General features: G+C 41.6%; 1 protein-coding gene across 1 annotated transcript; it reads right to left on the bottom strand.

Moving 5' to 3' along the window:
- Positions 1-388: 388 nt before the first annotated feature.
- On the bottom strand, positions 389-17,947 carry prpf8 (pre-mRNA processing factor 8). Its single transcript, XM_022748548.1, has 43 exons — positions 17,781-17,947; positions 17,007-17,127; positions 16,727-16,895; positions 16,424-16,588; positions 16,046-16,264; positions 15,730-15,942; positions 15,390-15,515; positions 15,186-15,291; positions 14,660-14,850; positions 14,443-14,562; positions 14,129-14,318; positions 13,910-14,029; positions 13,364-13,498; positions 13,093-13,222; positions 12,769-12,965; positions 12,032-12,238; positions 11,317-11,480; positions 11,074-11,200; positions 10,453-10,645; positions 10,055-10,242; positions 9,577-9,815; positions 9,312-9,458; positions 8,947-9,157; positions 8,656-8,772; positions 8,293-8,540; positions 8,007-8,186; positions 7,696-7,831; positions 7,122-7,291; positions 6,798-6,927; positions 6,521-6,667; positions 6,217-6,377; positions 5,834-6,025; positions 4,972-5,209; positions 4,658-4,786; positions 4,078-4,191; positions 3,779-3,952; positions 3,283-3,476; positions 2,880-3,119; positions 2,588-2,729; positions 2,261-2,401; positions 2,011-2,150; positions 1,480-1,682; positions 389-1,052 (listed from the first exon to the last, which is right to left on the bottom strand). The coding sequence occupies exons 2-43, from the start codon at positions 17,113-17,115 to the stop codon at positions 898-900; spliced, it is 7,017 nt and encodes a 2,338-aa protein (XP_022604269.1). The 5' UTR covers positions 17,116-17,127; positions 17,781-17,947; the 3' UTR covers positions 389-897.
- Between the last annotated feature and the right edge of the window lie 590 nt (positions 17,948-18,537).

Consider the following 18,537-nt stretch of genomic DNA (forward strand, 5'->3'; position numbering starts at 1 on the left):
ACTTGCAGTCGGAAATGCTGACCTATAGCTGTCCAATAAATATCGATCACATAACCAAAATAAAAACAGTTATGAGACAGAAAGCTACACCTGCAATGTGACTTCATTATACCAGACTTAAAGGCAGTTGAATCCGTCCTTTAATAGTAGGCCCCATTTTCAAGTCCCTGTTATCTAAACAGAAGTGTGCGTGGGCAAGTCAGAAACCAAACCGTGTGTCACTGGAGGCTATGGTGACTTCTGGCCACACTGAATAGGGAAGCAAGCCAAAAAAGTTCCCCTGTACTGCCAAAATTACCTTAAATGCCTCACTTCTTTTCTGCTTACACCACATGTACATGTTTAGAAAAAAAAATTACAATGACAGATTACAATATCACTTGACAAATATTTATAAAAATTGTGATCTTTATTTAAACCCAAGCTACAATGTCACAAGATGTATAGTACAACATAGTAACAGGGCATTACTGCGTGAAAATACAACTTTAATTTCTCAAAGAGCTAAGGGGAAGTAAGTCTTTACCCTTTCTGAAACAATGTCAATTATCAAATATTACAGTGAAGTACTGTGTACTGAAACTACACACAAACGCACATATGCTTTAATGTACTAGAAACCAAAAAAAATCCCAGGCTTACTTAAAGAAGCCTTAGTAAAACAAGGGAGGAGACAGTGGGGTGCAAGAAAAAAAAAAAACACAAAAACAACAGTTTGTAGAAAACACTAAAAAAAAATGAACAGATTCTTAAAATGTCCTAAAGCCTTTACATAAAAATTTCCAAACATCACAGTTGCATGTGTTCAATCGAAATATTACAAGGGCTGTTCTGGACTGGCTCCACATGATTGTGGTAGAGCTATCTACAAAAATGTGTCGTGAGCAGTATATCGACTCAAGCGTACATGTCCTCTCGGTCGGCGTTGTAGATCTCACCCTCCTGCAGTGAGGCGAAGTTTAGGAAGTGCGAGGGCCGATGGACTTCGTGGTAGAACTCTTTGGGGTTGGCCAGCTGCAGGTCGTACTTCATGTTGGGATCATGGCGCACACCTGTTGCAAGACAAGTAAAAATGGTTATTTAGAGTCACCTATTCTGCCAATCCTGCATGTATTCTACAATGTGGTGTCAGAGGTTTGAGCACTATGACATGCATGGCTCATGTCTCGTCTTAAAAAGTCATTAAATAATATTTAAATAAGATATTGTGCATCAGTCTGAGGAATGAAACGGTTATTTGCATTTCCACATGATAGTGAAAAATCAATCAAACTGAAAAATCAATCAAACTGACACAGAGTGGAAATATCAATGTATGCCACATATTTCTGACACAAATGAAAACCTAAAGCAGTATTGAGGATATTACATATGACCAAACCGATTTAAACTCTGTTTTAAAGCAACATCATTAAGGGTCAGATAATAAAAGTATAAAACAAAACTTCATAGATGAAAACAAAAACCATGGCTACTGACCCATGAAGTTGTAGTTCCAGGAGACTTGGCCAGGCACCATAAAGAAGCCCAGGAAGCGATCAGAGAGAAGCATCTGCACTCTTTCATAGTGGGAAGGCAGGTAACCTTTAGGATTGTTGCCCTTGTCTGTGTTCTGACGACCCCACTCGTAGCCACTGGGTGTCAGTTTGTAGGCTGTGAGCGTGCATGAGCCTGGGGTGAAGCTGAAATCCAGAAGTAAAATGCATTGAAGAACCAGTTCATTTCATATTACAGCACAAAAAAGTAACTCAATTACATATTTGTGACTTTGTAATAACCCTTTTCAATGCAAGGACACATTTAAAAAAAAAAAATCAGTCAACAATATTAAGCTACTCATTAAAATACATTTGATATTGATTTTCCAGGCAAGTCTGATCTGGATGCCTTTAATCAGTATGCCTCACATACCGTATATTAACTGCTAGGATGCAGAAAGTTGTTCCAGATTTTGCTGACTCAAATCCTGCTGTGACAGATGGACAGCAGGTGTCTTGTAATGAAACCTACCTGCAAGTGATGATGATGGTCTTTTCTCCATCCCAAGAAGGGTTGTCAGCCATGATCTTGGCATGAGTAGTGACATCCTGCGGAGACAGCTGAGGTGACTCATTAGGCTGGGTGTGGATCCAGCCGAGGGGCTCCATTTCCTGTTTAAGTAAAAGGAAAGAACTTAAAAATTGCTGGGACAAAAAAAGTACTTGCTGGTACAACTAATGAGCATCCATAATTAAATAATGAGCTGGAACATGTGTCTTACTTTAAGGTATTCATGACCAGGCAGCTGGTTGGGCAGGTGGACAGTCTGATGTGTCCCCCATTGTGGCACCATGACGATACAACGGATCTCCTTCACCTGGGGGTTGTCTGGTGGGCTGGTGCCGTAGAGGTAACCTGCAATCTGGAACAACACAGTGCACGGTCAGAACATGCTCAATATGTACAGAAGCAGTTTGTTTCTGTCACTCTGCACAAATGTGAAAGAGGGCCCCTCAACCTGAGATGCAGAAGTATGCAACTAAATTTGAATAACACACATTCAGAGACGGTTGACAAAGACGAAGTGCAGTACTATGGATCCATGTACCTGTGCTCGTAGATCTGAGATGCAGATGAACTTCTTGAGGACGTTCTTGGGCAGGATGTAGGTGTAACCTGTCTCCTTGATGTCATCAGATGAAACATAGATGTGGTTGGTTCGGAGATGCAGGTTGGCGGCAGAAATGGCTCTGACAAGTGATGGACAAGGATCATTAAAGCCAACTGATATGGAAACCAAAATACCTCAAATTATGACTGCCAAAGAAACTACAGTGCACAGTAAAAAAAAAAAAAAAGCCCCTCTAAACAAATTCTGAGGTTAAACTCTGCCTGCACACCTCACTCTCCACTCAGTCTTGGATGAGAAGGTCTGGGTCTCATAGTTGGAGGTGGTGGAGGTGATGATCTCATCACCATGCTTGTTGACAGTGCGGGTCTGTGTGGCGGTGAGCTGCGACTGCTCTTTGGTCTGTTTCTCAATCTCAGCAATTTGCTGGCGCTGCTGTGACGGAGCAGAGATCTCCATACCCAGGATGATGTCACGGATCTCAGACTGGGTCAGTGAGGCCACATTCACACTGGAGGGAGAGAAAGGAAGTATTGACTACTAAATGCAAGTCTTTTTTTAAATGTTTTATTCTGTTCTATTAAATTATAGTAAAAGTAGAAAAAAATGCCCGATTGACAGTCTCTGTGCAAAGTACTGCCTTTACTCAAGAAAGTTCATCCTAAAACACTTACTTGTTCTTTTTGCCATAATCGGCCAGAATGAGATCCTTGAGTTGCACTTCCACCTTGATCCACTCCTCATCTGTGAGCGTGGGCCAAATGTGATGGGGCTCAGTGATAGTCGTCTTGTCAGGCTTCAGGATCACCTTTGCACGGTCGTTGTTGACGTGGAGTGCTCTGAGGATCAGGATGAGTCGGGAGAAGGCCTAAAGATGGAGCAGAGCACCGAACACAAACTGTTTACACAGGGGAATAAGTTGATGTCACCAAAGGTAAATGCACCCTAATGAGTTTTGTTTGGAAATGAGCTTGGATCAGTTCAGGTAACTTTGATAACCACATGGACATGTTTGTTTTGTAGTCATTACTCTTGTTGGTAAATAAGCACAGATGCTTTCTAACAGCTTGATAGTGTTATAATTTGTCTATTGAATCAAAAATATTACAGAAGCATTTACACAGAGACACAAACTGAATATGTTGCATTTAATCTTGGAGTGAAACTCACTGTGTAAGATGAGATGGTCTTGAGCCAGTCATCATAGAGGTTGAAAAGCACCATCTGAGGCTCTGTAGCCTTAAGGATCAGGTCACCAAACTTCTCCACCTTCAGACAGGCCTGGAAGGGCAGCTGTAACTCAGAGCCCTTGATCACAATGTTGGGGAAGTCGAGCAAGTGGACCTGCACAGAAAAAGCATTAGAACAGGAAAGCACTTGAGTATGTATCCAATATTTAAAAATTACACTAAAATGACACATCAAGGTTTGTAATTATTATAGCAGTTCTTAGCATGACTGAGTCTCACCTCCAGAGGGTCCAGCATGCCCTTCCTGGTTACAATGATCTGTTTCGGCTGTTCTTCTACAGGGAGGGAGCGAATCAGGGCAGCCACTTCTTCGGCTGTCTTCCATTTGGCCAGCTACAGAGACAAAACAAGCCTGAAGTTAAGACACTCAGAAGTAAACAATCAAATCAGTGTTCAGCAACACTTTCAGTTTATCATTGCCTTCCTAATATCACCACAATGATAATTAAAATATAACGATATAATAACTATATCGAATAATAGTTTGTTAAAGGCAAAACGCAGTGATAAGGCAGCATATTATGTGATCTGTGATATTTCCCATTTAGCTGAAATTTTTCTGTAGACAAAAGAAAGAAGCACAATAAACTTGGAACAAAAGACGGACCAAATGTAAAAATGCAATGAGTGTAAGAGGCTTTCTTCCTAAAAACATCATAATTCAAAACTACCCACAGTAAAGGTTTGTGCTACAAAAAATGAGAAATCAAATCACTAAACAAAATACAAACTGGAATAGTCAACACAAAAAGCAGTACTGGTGATTATGAAAGTGAGCAGCGGTAGAGCAGTGTTGTACCTGTCCCAGACGTTTCTGTCCAGCCCACACAGATGTATGAATGATCTTGAGGAAGAGCTGACCAGTCCTGGGGTTGAAGATGAAAATAGCTCCATTGATGGGCTTCGTGGTCAAATTACCCTCAAAGGTCTGTTACGATAGACAGAAAAATCATGTTACTAAATTCAGTTTTTTTTATAGTCCTATGGGAAAGCAACATATTCAGGTCTCTCCTAACTTAAACATTACAGTGCAGCCATTCCAAAACAGATGGACTCAACAAATATTCACTGAATTACTACTGTGGGGAAAAAAGAAACACGGCAGTCCCTCACCTTGTGAATGGTGACTCGGTAGACATTGGTGTCATCAACGAACCAGATGATCTGGTTGGAGAAGAGTTCACCATAGTTCTGTGAGGACAGGTATGGCTCAGTGGGCTCTGAAGAGTACAGCTGCAGACCTTTGCGGATGCGCTCTCTGAGCACATACAGGGCAGGGTTGGCCTTCATGATTTTAGCCATGGCCTGTTGGATCAGAGGCTTGCTCCCAGGGAACCAGTTACCATAAGCACTGCAGAAGTAGAACAAATAAAATGCTGTGTTCAGAACTATATAGATATTGCTCTTTGCTGGTTCTGTCTCTGATCACATCCAAGAAAAACAGTCCACAGGGAGGTCAGTGCATCTATCCAACAACGCCATTTGAGCTGAAGATATTTGACAGTTTTGTTCCTGTACAACAACTTAGGAAGCTAGTGTGAAAGCTTTAAGGCTGCTGCAGAACATATTTGTGGATATGTAAGTAGATGCTAAAATCCAAGAAATGCTGTCAAGCATCTGTCTGACAATTTTCTAGTTTATTTGTGTGTAATAAATAATGCACCAGGGCTCACTTTAAACATTAGGGAATAAAATCACTGGCTTGCCTTCTTCAATAACCTAATATTGGCAATAAAATAATTATATTAATGTAAGGAGGAGAAAATGGAGTTAGCAACTTCACACTGGCCCAAAGAGATGAAGCCTGATGATTCTTATTATGCTGATTGGGCGATATATATTTTCATATTTCTGCTACGACAAAAGAATGGAGAATCAAGCAAACACTAATCTATAATGATCGCATGTGTTTAAGTTAGTCATCTAAAAATAATAATATAACTGGTCACATATCCATACTTGAAACAATCCTAACCTGTGGAGGTTGTAAGCCAGGTCGATAGCAATGAGCACCCCAGTGGGGGAGGGGTAGATACTCATGTTGTCGGTGGTGTAGTCCAGGAACTTGGCCCTGGCGTAGCGCTCAATGTCATGCGAGTCATAGTCACCCCAGCGGAGCTGAATGTCAATCCAGTACTTTTGTGTGGTGGTGCTATCCATCACATCCCTGTAAGAGGAGGTGAACATTTTGATTCATGAGACAAGACATGAGAATGCTTTCATTATTACAGATTACAAAGCTCATATAAAAAAGTCCGCCTGGTGTAATTGAAAGTTCTTAAGTGTTCTCAAAAAATTAAACACTCTTCCTATAAGTAATCATATACAGAGTCATGAACATTGCTCAAAAAGCCATACTTGGAGTCAGCAAGCAGAGATGGTCGAGAGACATTCCACTTGTAGGATGCAAAGAGGAGGATGTCTGCACAGGACGAGTTCATCTTGTATGACTTCCTGGGGTGGATGGTCTCCTTCTGCACTGTCTCAATCTCCAGAGCATCCAGCTCCTGGTCAAACACCTGAAAACAAAAAAACAAACGTTATTCAAACTGTGGGAAGAGTAAGCCTATAAGTGAGAGAGTGAGTGAACTTGGATTGGTCAAACCGAAATTCCTGCAGATTGAATATCAGGCCCTTAACAGGTTTAAAGAACAGAACCTACCTGACACAGATCCATGACAATGCTCTCATGAATCTTCTGCCACAAGTGAGCCCTGAAGATCTGAATGAGGGAGATCTTCAGTGTGGGGATCTTTCCATGCATAAAGATTCCTGTCAGGTCAAGTTGCACCTGGAAACCCACATACACCTAGAGAGAAAAAGAGAATAAAAACATATAAGCCAGTTTCAAACTCTTAAGACAGTCTTTACTTTTCACACCACAGCAATAAATTTAAATGATCTGGTGAGAGATATTTTTACTACTTTTTTTTACTAACATTTGCTCTGTTGATGGTGGGTGACCACCAAAGTGTGAAGCGACGGTTGGGGATTTGGTTGAGACCAGACCTCTGGGCATTGGTCAGCTTCTTCCATTTCATGGACTCCTCAAAGCCACTGGCCTTCTCCCTAAAGCCCAGAAACACAGTTGATGATGTTTAAATGAACTGCATTACATGCAAAACAAATCAGCTGGCAAATATATACTCATGCATGCAAGTGTTAAAGTGTTTTGGTCATGATTTAGATTTTTTTGTTGACCAGAAACATTCCTTATTTCCCAAAATGCTCTATTAGTATTCTTAGAGTCAAAGTGCTCTCACCAGAAGAGACCCTCCCAGGTGGGAAAATAAGTGCCTTTGAAGAGAGTGTGTTCCAAGATGCCCTCAACACCGCCAAGAGCCTGAATCATGTCTGTGCGGTAGTTGTTCAGGTTCCACAGTTTGCCATCGTGCCTCTGATGGGTCCACCAGAACGGATTCTGCTTTAGCACCTGTGCTCAAGCAAGAAAGGTACATGGGGAACATCAAAACATGAGTGCATGTTGGTGTTTATAGCTAAATGTTAAATACAACTTAGCATATTGACATACTACATTTCCGTATGTTAAAATCAACAATTGTATTCATTTTGGTGCGTTTAAGTTACTATCAAAATTAAAACAACTGATGCCTGGTACATCTGGGGCTGACGAAGTATCGCTAGACTTTCATTTGGCTGAAAATTCAAGACAACCTTTACCTTGTTTTGCCCTGTAAATCCCTCAGACATGTCATAAGCGAGACTTTAGAGTTTTTATCTTCTTGGGTTAAGCTCAAATTTATCTGATTCATTAAAAGACATCATGTTATTATACCATCCATACCCATCAACACATCAGGAGGGTCTCCGTCATACCTGGTACTGCTTAAAATCTGTCCTGACTCTCCAGCCTTTGTCATAAGCCAATGTGTGTCTGTCCTTCTGGAAGAGAGTGTTGATACGGGGGATTCCTCTGTCCCATGAGTCCTCCAAATCCTCCAGGGTGAGACGCCTAAAACATAAAAAAAAAAACCACTTATTTGCCTCGTCTGGTTTCAGCTCTCATTTCTTTAAAACAAATACTTATTAAATCGGTGTAGAACAGCAGTTCAATAAATCACAGTTCTTTGTAGATGTTAGGAATATATTCTGTTAAGATTGACAAACTAATCCATTAAAGACCTTACCTGTTCTGGGCAATGGCCTCCTGTCTCTTGAGAGCATACTCGGCCCAGACCCTCTGAGAGTCGATGAACTCACTCTCCCATGGCTGAATGTAACGATACAAGTTAGGAATCAGCTGGTCCTCTTCATGGCTCATTCCAGACCTGAAGTGGGTGATGCCCACATCTGTCTGCTTGGACCACCTGGAATAGAGAGAGAAAAATGATTGTCCAATTTGATGTGGCATCATAGCTACATGACATCTAGTGACAAGCCATCAAATGTAGACAGATCTGCATGCTGACTTACCGCAGGTCTGACTGTGGGATAAGCACATGGCCCATGGACAACATGCCAAGGCCACCCAGCTCTTTGGGAGTGTAGAAGACTACAGGAGGAAAGCGGCTAGGCATTTTGGAGTTGAGGCCAATCTTGATACGTGTCTGGATCTTGTTCTCACACTTCACCAGGAGGTCCAAGAGCTCCTGGGTGTTGACCACAGCCTCACGGAAGTATGTCATCAAGCCGATCAGAGCCGTATTCCATTTGTTCACAATCTGGAGGTAAATATAATACAATATATGCTGAAATATTCTGACAAGGTAATTATCCCTAGCATTACTTTTTTGATTGATCCATTATAGTTTTTTTGAGATAAAGTTGTCTGCTGACCTTTGTGAATGTGGTGGATCCGGAAGCCATCAGGATCTGACGCACCCTGTTGTGGAAGCGCTGCATTGATTCATCATCCACACGCAGGAAACATTGTGCTGTCCTCTCTTTGGTCACCTACACATGCAAATACATTGATGTGAGAACTTGGTAACAAGAATGTGAACATGAACATTTGAAAAAATAAAACTAATGATTTTTGATTCATGTTTCAATCCTGTACAGGAACATTTTAGTTGTCTGAACAACAGAGCTGTCTGCCATTTCTTACTATCAGCTTAATTTCCTCACCTCATTCTGCAGGTTCCAGACACCATCCTTGTGAGTAAACTCCTCATAGCTGGTGCGGCACTTGGGGAGGATGCGGCACTCAAAACCACACATGTTGAAGAGCAGGTTGGGGTTGTCTTTGCTGTAGACCGACACAAAGCTGTTCTCCCATTGGACAGTGGTCACAGACCTGGGCAGGCGATTTTTGATGTCCCAGAACACAGCACGTCCTCTGCAAGAAACAAGATTTTAAAAGTTGAGTCTATTTGTTTCCAACACTCAGGCAAAAGACGGTTAAATAAGTATAATATTCAACACAGAATAAGATTTAATATTACAGTAAACTACAACTAGTTTACAAGACACTGTCTTGAGGTTGAACTCACAGATTGACATCGTGCTTCATCAGTCTCATGCGAGCATCACGGGGCCAGCACTTCTTGTTGTTGTAACCCACAATGTTCTCATTGTTGGGGTCTGGGTGCTCCGTCAAATACCTCTGAATTAGATCCCTGGCCTCGTCAGCAGAGAACCTAGAGTAGAAAAAACTCCTTTATCAACTTATTCTCACTTTTTTACACTGTTTTGGCAGACAAAACTAGACACAGACTAAAAAAGGGCTGTTTTATTTTTTTGGTGATTCAATCCCACCTGAAGAAGATGTGGATGCGGTCAATGTAGCGGCAATAGAGCCGGATTGGGTGGGCACTTTCGGTGGCTGTGTCTTGGAAACTGAGGAAGTCGTTGGGCATCTGCGGTGGGCCAGCCATCTCACTGGCACGGTGCAAACCCAGCACCAGAAGGTCCATCACCAGGCCGTAGTACTGTACAATGAACGAGGCAAACTGGAGCCCCCTGATGATGCCATAGGAGTTAGTGTGATTCATGTCCTAGATAGACGACAGACAGGAGACAAAGTCAACAACATTTTACATTAAATAGCCATAAAAAATATGCCTTAAATGCATCAAAGACTACGTTATGTAAAAAAAAAAAAAAAAAAAAAAAAAAAAAAAAAAATCAAGCATGTCTAGACACTGAGCTAGAAATGACTTATTTAAGCGTTCTAGGGAATCATGTATGACGATAACAGGAGTAAATCAGATCTAAAATGAATGAGTGTGTTTACTTTGTAGTTGATGACCACGTTGTTCTTGGCTGTCATGTAATCAGCGATATTGTGGTCAACAATAAGACGCAGCAGCCTGTTGAGCAATGTCAGATCAATCTTCTCATACATCTTCTCATAGCGGGACTCCAGCATCACGTTGCACTCTCCCTCCGCAGTCTCCCACACATCCTGCAAGTTGTTGATGCCTGAGGGTAATAAACAAAAAGCCCTTAGATAAAGCTTGAAATTTCTTCATGCTCACATAGTGTTGTTGTTAGATTTGGAGATCATATTACTAACAAATTTGGCTGTTTAATGCCAATTTAATTCCTAATGAGGTATTACACAATATGATAAGATGTCATAGAATAACTGTCCCTCTGTTATTAGTTATTTTCCGACAGAACAAGCCTGACCTTGGCACCACTTGTAGACCAGCAGTGGTGGTGGTTCTGTGTCAGCAGGTTTGATCCAGGGTGGGAAAAGGCGTCTCTTGTCTGCCTCGTACCACAGGTACTGGTCCAGGTAGGCGTCGGTGATCTTCTCCAGGGGCTCTACATCGTACACCGGCACCAGATGGCTGTACAAGTCCATGAACTCAATACCCACCTGCAAAAGAAGAAGACATTCTGAGACTGACAGAGGAAGTGAAATGATGCTTAAGAAACATGTTTACAACACCAAGAAAAACCCCAAGGATATTCTAGGCAGTAGACAACAGTCAGTTTATAGCAGACTTTTCCTGCATATATAATAAAGGTCTCAAATCATTTTGAGGTCTCAGGTCATGTTTTTCTTGCCAACAATCCAATGACACAGGCTTTGTTAGGTAAACAGAAGTAGTCTGTAAAATACCTTACTATTTTTCCCTATAACTTAATGTTTTTAAACTGATCTGTGGAATATAAAAGAGAAATGTATTTTTAACCGATGTTCTCTGCTACCAATTCCATATAACATTTGAAAGCAAAAACTATACTTTCATTCTGTGAAGGCAAATTTAAAAAAAAAAAAAATCTGCACATCTTGCTGCTGACCTCTTTGAAGGCTCTCTGTGTGAGCAGGTGACGTTTGATCCTGGACAGGGCCTCGTGAGGATTGTCGTAAGCCTGCTCTATCAGCCCCAGCTCCTCCCTCTGACTCTGGTTCAGACGAGACTTCACACTAGGAGACACAGAGACAAACTGAATGCTGCAGAAAAAAAAATATTCTAGCAGTCGCACTGTCTGGTATGAATAAACATTTTCTGATAAGGTCGTTCATGTTCTAATCATGTTTACCTGTATGCTTCCTTGAGCCTCTCCAAGGCCAGGATGAGCAGTTTGGTGTCATGTTTGTAGGACAGAGGAGGGAAGGGGATGGGTGAGAACCGCCGACTCTCCAGCCAGTGCACGGTGGTGGTGTAAATGGCTACTGCCTCTTCAGCGGTGATGTAGGGGCCATCCTGTAGGCAGAACATGTACACTTCAATAAAAAAATATGGCAAAATGTAAAAAAAAAAAGATAAAACCCAGGCAGAAGCTTGGATACGGTCACTCTAATTCTTAAAATTTAATATTTTGTACTTTTATTAAATATAGATGTGGACAATAAGAACAAGATAATTACAAGAAAAATGTTACAGTATAATCAGAAGAAAAATAATCAAAACCAATATCTGAATGGCGAAGGGAAAACTGCGACTGCAGTCAGTGATAAATAAAAAGAGCCACCATTCATTTTAATATTCCTCCAGTTCTTACGCACAGGCAAGCAGACCAATGCAAGTGCGCCTTTGTAAGAGGACTTCATTCAAAACTTCACTGGGAATTTTTGTTGAAGGAATTATATTTATTTTTACTCCGCTGTTAAAGAAAGGAACTTGACAATTTGCCAAGCTTACAAGGTTATACTAGTAAATGCAGAGGTGATTTCAAAATGTGACTATACATATTTTGACTTAGCATATCACAAATACAGTGTTTAATCAACTGCAAAGGATTCTGTGTGCATTACCTTCAGGTAGTTGTGCTGTCTCTCCTGCTCAGCTTTCAGGTACAGACGGGTCAGTCTGCCCAGGTTCTTCTTGCAAACCGTCTTGTCCACAGTGGCTCCACGACGAATTCGCTCGCGGTTGTAGTGGGCCGTGTTGGTCCACCAGTCAGCTTTGGCCTTCACGTAGCGCAGGATCATGTTCTCAATGGGGGTGGGCAGACCTGGCACCTGAAATGATGGGAACAATTAACATTCAGTGTTTTACCAATTCTTACGCAACTTACTTTGTAAAATATTTTGAAACACTAATTAATCAGTTTGATTTTTTTTATCTTCAATTAAAACTTGCTGTATTAGAAAGGAAATGTTTTTCATGGGTCTTAAAAAGAGGAAAATGTTGTACATTCATATTTCTAACCACAACTAGTGTATATGCCAAAACTTCAGGGAAAGGTGACTGGAAGTGCAAGGTGTAGCAAAAAAAAAAAAAAAAAAAAAAAAAAAAAAAGGAACAGAATACATCTTCAAATGCTGAAAGCCTAAGCAATCAAAATAGCATGACTCTTGAAGCACTTAACGTGACTCAAACACTTCAGGCACTCGACATTTTTCTTGAGATACTGGAGTATTGGTACTGGAGTCAGACAAATTCGACATTCAAATGGGCCAGTGCTGTAATGATTCACTGATTAATTCTCGCCTTTTAACAACACACCGTTCCCTCCACCATATAGTACTCATCTCTGTGATGCACTGACCTTCCAAGGGATGTTGGCCTTCCAGCACCTCCAGGACTCACTGAGGTGCTGCAAGATGGTCCTGGCCTTGTTCTGTTTGATACCCTCAGGCATCATGTCAAGGATGTCATGCATCACTGCAGCACGCAGCTCAAGGTCAAAGTGAGACTCCACACGCTGTTTGGTCACCGTCTTGGCCACGCCCTTGGAGTGGCGTCCTGTTGAGGTAATCAAAAAAACCCATCTGCTCAAACTGGTGTAGTTTCCGGCAAAGAATACCTCTAAGTGTGAGTGTCATACCAATTGTTGCTCAAATGATTAACACTGAGAAGTGTATATGCATACCTTCAAACTGCCTGGCCAGCAGATTCCCCAGCCACCTCTCCAACAGTGGAGTGATGCCCCTCATGAAGAACAGCCACACTCTCCAGCCAGGAGCCCAAAAGCCACAACCTGGACCCTTGCCCACAGGACCCTGACCATAGAAATATGCACACGCAGAGAGGCCAAAACATGAAGTGACACTATAGGTATCTTTTCTACAGAACTGAATATCAACAGTTGGCAGATTGACTACAGAATGTGTGTGTGTGTGTGTGTGTGTGTGTGTACTTACAGTGTTGAACCGGTAATAGATGAGATGCTTCAGGTCCTTGCACATCCGGATTTGTCTCATCAGCTTGTACTTGTAGCGGTACATGCCTGTCAGCTGACCCACATGAGCGAAGATGTACTGCAGTCCATCAGCCAACTACAATACAGAGACAAAGTTCAGAGATTAGCCAAGTGTGAAATTACTGTTTAGAATAACCACAAAAGCCATGTTCAACTAATGTTACAACAGCACCCCGACTGAAACCAGCACAAAAATTGATCAAAATCAAAACTTCCTCAAGAACAAGAGAGGATAAAATTTACAAAAGTGAAACATTCCTCAAAACCATTACACATCATAAAAGTACATCCTTGTGTTTTACATTGCAAGTAGTAAAACTGTACTCTTGCCTAGTGAAATTAAAACCTTGCTCTAAACAATGTTCTCCATGGGTCTATTTGTCCAGTCTGTAAAGTTGCGGACTTTTGCAGATTAATTCAAGTAAGTGCAGCTAGCCTTCTAATTAGATAGGAGTCTGTGCTGTGCAAAGTATGTAGCTGATCTAACCTGGAAAGCATCAACATTTCCCAATCTGTACTGCACGTGGCTGTCCACCACCAGCTTGCTGAGACGCAGCACCTCTCTGCACAGATGGAAGGCATTGCCGAATCGGGACTTCTTTCGCTCCTATGGGACACAAACAAGAACAAATTATTAAGGTAACACTGGTTATGTTACGACAGAAAACGAGCTAACCAAGAGATGGATCTGCTCCAGAGCTTGTACCTTTGTGGTCAGTGTCTTAACAGGCTTCAGGTTGAAGTTGTAGTCGAGATGCAGGTAGTTGAGGTTCTTACGGTGGATAAGCAGATTGAGCATGTTGTAGCCCTGTCTGCACACCTGCAGGCCCACCTCCACCCAGTCCAGCTTGGTGGACTGAAAGAACTTAGTGGCCTTGAAAGAGCGGAACAGATACCTGAAAGACAACAGAGGGAAAACCTTTACAAGAAATAACTACATGATGAGTAAAAAAAACTCTCAAAAAACAGCTTAAATTCAAAACACGGGTCAACAGGAAATAAAAATTAAGTGTCACTCACCTCTTCTTCTGGGCCTTAGGTGGTCTGTGTTTCAGAGCATTGAGCACATAATACTTAAGCAGTTTCTGATATGACACACGCACTTTCACTGGCTGTCCTGCAGGGCAGTGCTCACGGTACCTGTAAAAGAATTTAACACCTACCATTAAGCATTTCTCATTCAATCAGTAAGTTCAGACACATTATTTTTGCTCAAAAATGTTGGTAGTTTGCTCACCAGTTCTTTATCAGGGGGATATCAATGGCACGCCTTGTGCGGCCAGATCGGAGGTTGAAGGGTCTTGGCGCCCACAGCAGAGCAATTCCATTGGCTGTGTTGTCTGTGTAGAGTGGGGTCTCTTTGAGGAAGGGCTCCACATACTCAGGAAGCTCAAACTCCTCATCATCATCAGGCAGAGGCTCCTGACTCTGAGTGGGTAGCAAGTAAAATACAAGGAAGACATTTGAGTGTTGACTTGAAAACAAAAACGACAACAGCAGCCGCAGCTAAGGCAAATCAATTATACATTTTTAAAATCGATATCTGATTGGTGAGGGGCCAACTGCATCTGCAGCCAGTGATAGAAGAGCCACCATTCATTTTAATATTCCTCCAGTTCTTACGCACAGGCAAGCAGACCAATGCGAGTGCGCCTTTGTAAGAGGACGTCTTTCAAAACTTTGCTTAGGATGTGTTGTGAGGATATTATATTTCTCTGTTCTCAGTTGCCAAAGCTGTAAGGTGGATAATCAGCCACACTTACCTTAACAGAATGTCTGTGTGAAATGGGGTTGATCAGCGGGTCGAAGTAGAACGCGGGAAGATCTGGATCCTCTGTCTTGATAAACACCACATTTGGTGTGTGGTACCTGCGGAGGTAAAGCCATGAGTATTATATTCAATATGAGAGATGTTACGTTTAAATGAACAACTTCTTTCAGAAAATACTCAATTATTCACTTCTTACCAAGTAAGGTGGACGTGGTGTGGCAGGTTGTTGTACAGGTAGGGGAAAGCAATTTTGTACTCTGTCCTGATGGGCTGTCGAATGATGATTTTGTTGATGTCGTTGAACTCATTCCAGTCTTCATCCCTGTGGGAGAAACAGAGAAAGATCAGCTAAGGAACAAATCATGTAGCATCTCTTCTTACTTGATGTTTTTTTGGGATAAAAACAAAATTTGCATTGAAACAACTACAACAAACATGCACAATGGTGGTGTTCATGACCAGTGGCCTCCACTATCCATAAAAATGATCCATGTAAAGTCTATGGCAATCAGTTATTAAATACAATAGGTACTTACTGGAGGTTGATGTCACGGACCAGTGGCTCAAACTTTGGCCCTCCAGGGATGGCCATATTTAAGGCCTTGGATGTGAAGAAGGCCTTGAGGTCAAAAAGATAAAAGTAATTGAAATCCACCAGGTCTGTCAACAGCTGATTGGCCAGACGGTACAACGTGGACATCATGGGCAGTGTGAACTGCCAGCGACGGTAGGTGGTGCCGTTCACAAACCTAAGGAGAGCATAAATGAATTATTGTTTGATTCTGCTAGCAACATATCAGCTTAATATCTAAAAATGTGTGTTTCTCTTGAAAGAGTGACATGATGGCTTACTTTGCAGTGTCTTTGAGGGGCTGATGCTCATAGAACCACTCCACAACTGAAGCATCCTCCTCAGTGTCCAGTTCCATCTGAATGGCCTCCAGTGGTTCCACATCAAGGATGTTGTCAGCATAGTCCAGCGGCGGCTCCTCATCATCAAACGGTGGAAAGCGCATCCGCTTGAAGTGCCGTCGATCACGCTTTTCACGACGCATCATGATCCACATGGTGCTGAGAGGAAGATAAGGGATACAAAAGATTATAAATACTGTGGACATACAAATGGGCCCAATGCAGCGTAAAGTACAAGTACCTCACTACTACAAGTTTGATAACATAGTACTATAGCATCAAGTGCTTAGCAACATTCAACACCACACTGTCTCTTACCCCCACTGAGCAATGTAGACTGGCTCTATGACCCAAGGGATTTCATTCACAAAGGAAATGGCTCCAGTGATGTGGTAGAGGACAGGCACATCTCGAATCTGTTCCCAGGGCATAGGCATGTTCTCCAGCAGCTTCAGCACTGCATGGGGCATGTACTTGAGGGCACTGTTCAACATAAGATAAGATACAGGGTGAGTTATGGCAGTCATGGCAGAGTCGATGTCACTCAGCTAAGAAAACATTCAGTGAATTCTATTACCATTTTAAAATTGACACATTTACTACTGTAAAATTCATTTTTACCCAAGGTAGACCCTCTTGTCATGGCGAAATTTTCTATTGGTCATATCTCCATGGTCCCTGATGATCTTCCGTACATGCTCAGGCGGCATGTCCTCCTTCTGAGCATCCACAAAACCAAACTTTCTCTTTTCTGAGTAGCGCTTTGCCTGCAACTGCTGCCATTTTCTTGCTGTAGAGTTGGAGGACATTTAACATATAACAACATTAATCATGCCCATTTATGATACAACACTGTAACTTTACACCACGAATGAACTGCATTTAGTGAAAACCAACATACCTTTCTCTTGAAGTTTTTCCTCAGACATATAATCTGGAACCGGCACAGGAGGGGGTACACCTGGTGGCATCCCTGCAGGGACCCCTCTATAGGGGAAGGTAGCTGCCATTGTGCCTCACTACTGAGAAGAAAAAAAAGCACACAATAAATTGAATTTATTATATTTAACACTGAACCTTAGTGAGTTTTATTCGTTTAGATTATGTGTCTGTAAGCCCAGGAGTGTATATTCAAATAAAACAGAAAGTTACATTTGTACCAAAAGTCAAACTTTGCATTACATTGGCACAATGAGTCCTCTGGCTGGCTAGCACGTCGTACTCGTTATTACAGAATAGATACACAAACTATACAAACTAAGTAAAGTTTGAGAAACAGCTCTAGTAAATTAAAAATGTTGATTAGACTCAAGCTGGTAGTCCTCTTCAGGCACAACAGAAAACGTTAACTGACCCAAGTAAATGTAACACTATTGATATTTCCACGATCAACTAGCTTAACAACATGGCTTCCTGATCGGGCGCTTACTGAACCATTTTATTAAACTTTATAAACACCAAACTTAATTCACTACTCATTCAGTTAATTATAAAGTGTAAACTAGAATTAAGGAATGCTTTCTAATAAGATACGTTTGCGAAAACATTATGAATGTTTTCAGTCTAGTTTCTGATTAGGCCAAGCGTGGATGAAGCGGTAAGCTAGCCGTCTGCTTAAGTTAGCACATCGGCTAACGACTAAATGTTAGTTAACAAAGAAGAAAACACCACATACCTTGCTACCTCCAATCCCTCAGTAATTTCTTAACTTTGACGACGACCTTATTCCACACACACGCGGTTACCACGACATTTCTCTTTCAAGGCTTTAAGGTCTTTTCCTGATTCAGTTTTGTTGATTTGTCTTCATGAAGCTGCACGACGAACGACGGCGGCCACACGATGAACGCACCTCGATGGAAATCACAGACGACAGTTACGCCGCATATACGTACTTACTACCACTAAACACACAGGGTCCTACGTCGTAAAAATACGCAAACGTTGGACAAGCGCAATTTTGCAAATACCCGTATGATCCCTGCGCCATTTATATGTCTATAAGTTGTACTACTGCCCCCTGCAGTTGGGGCGTAAAAAAGATACTCTGTCTCTGAATGAACTGACCGAGTGCGTCTTCTTCTTGTAGTCTGTAGGCGGTTGGAAAACCAGCTTGAAGGAGCATTACAACCACCGAAGCGACGGGTTTGTGTAACAATGAAACTGAATTATCTCTTTCAACCATGTTTCAGATACTCAGTTAACTCCATCTGCATCTCGATGAAGTTTCCCTACAGTAAATGTCTACTTAGCTTTCAGTTTATGTGTGACTTTATAAAACCAACCACAGAAAATAATATTGTTCTTGGTGAAGTAGATGTATTCTAGGCCTATCTCTATAAATTGTAATTAATCAAAAATGTTCCAGCTTTACACTGGTTTACTATCATTTCAAAGAAAGAAAGAGTGATGTTTGTTAATATATGTTTATG

This window comes from Seriola dumerili, unplaced genomic scaffold (genome assembly GCF_002260705.1).
Source record: "Seriola dumerili isolate Sdu_G_001 unplaced genomic scaffold, Sdu_1.0 BDQW01000122.1, whole genome shotgun sequence".
NCBI classification, from domain to species: domain Eukaryota; kingdom Metazoa; phylum Chordata; class Actinopteri; order Carangiformes; family Carangidae; genus Seriola; species Seriola dumerili.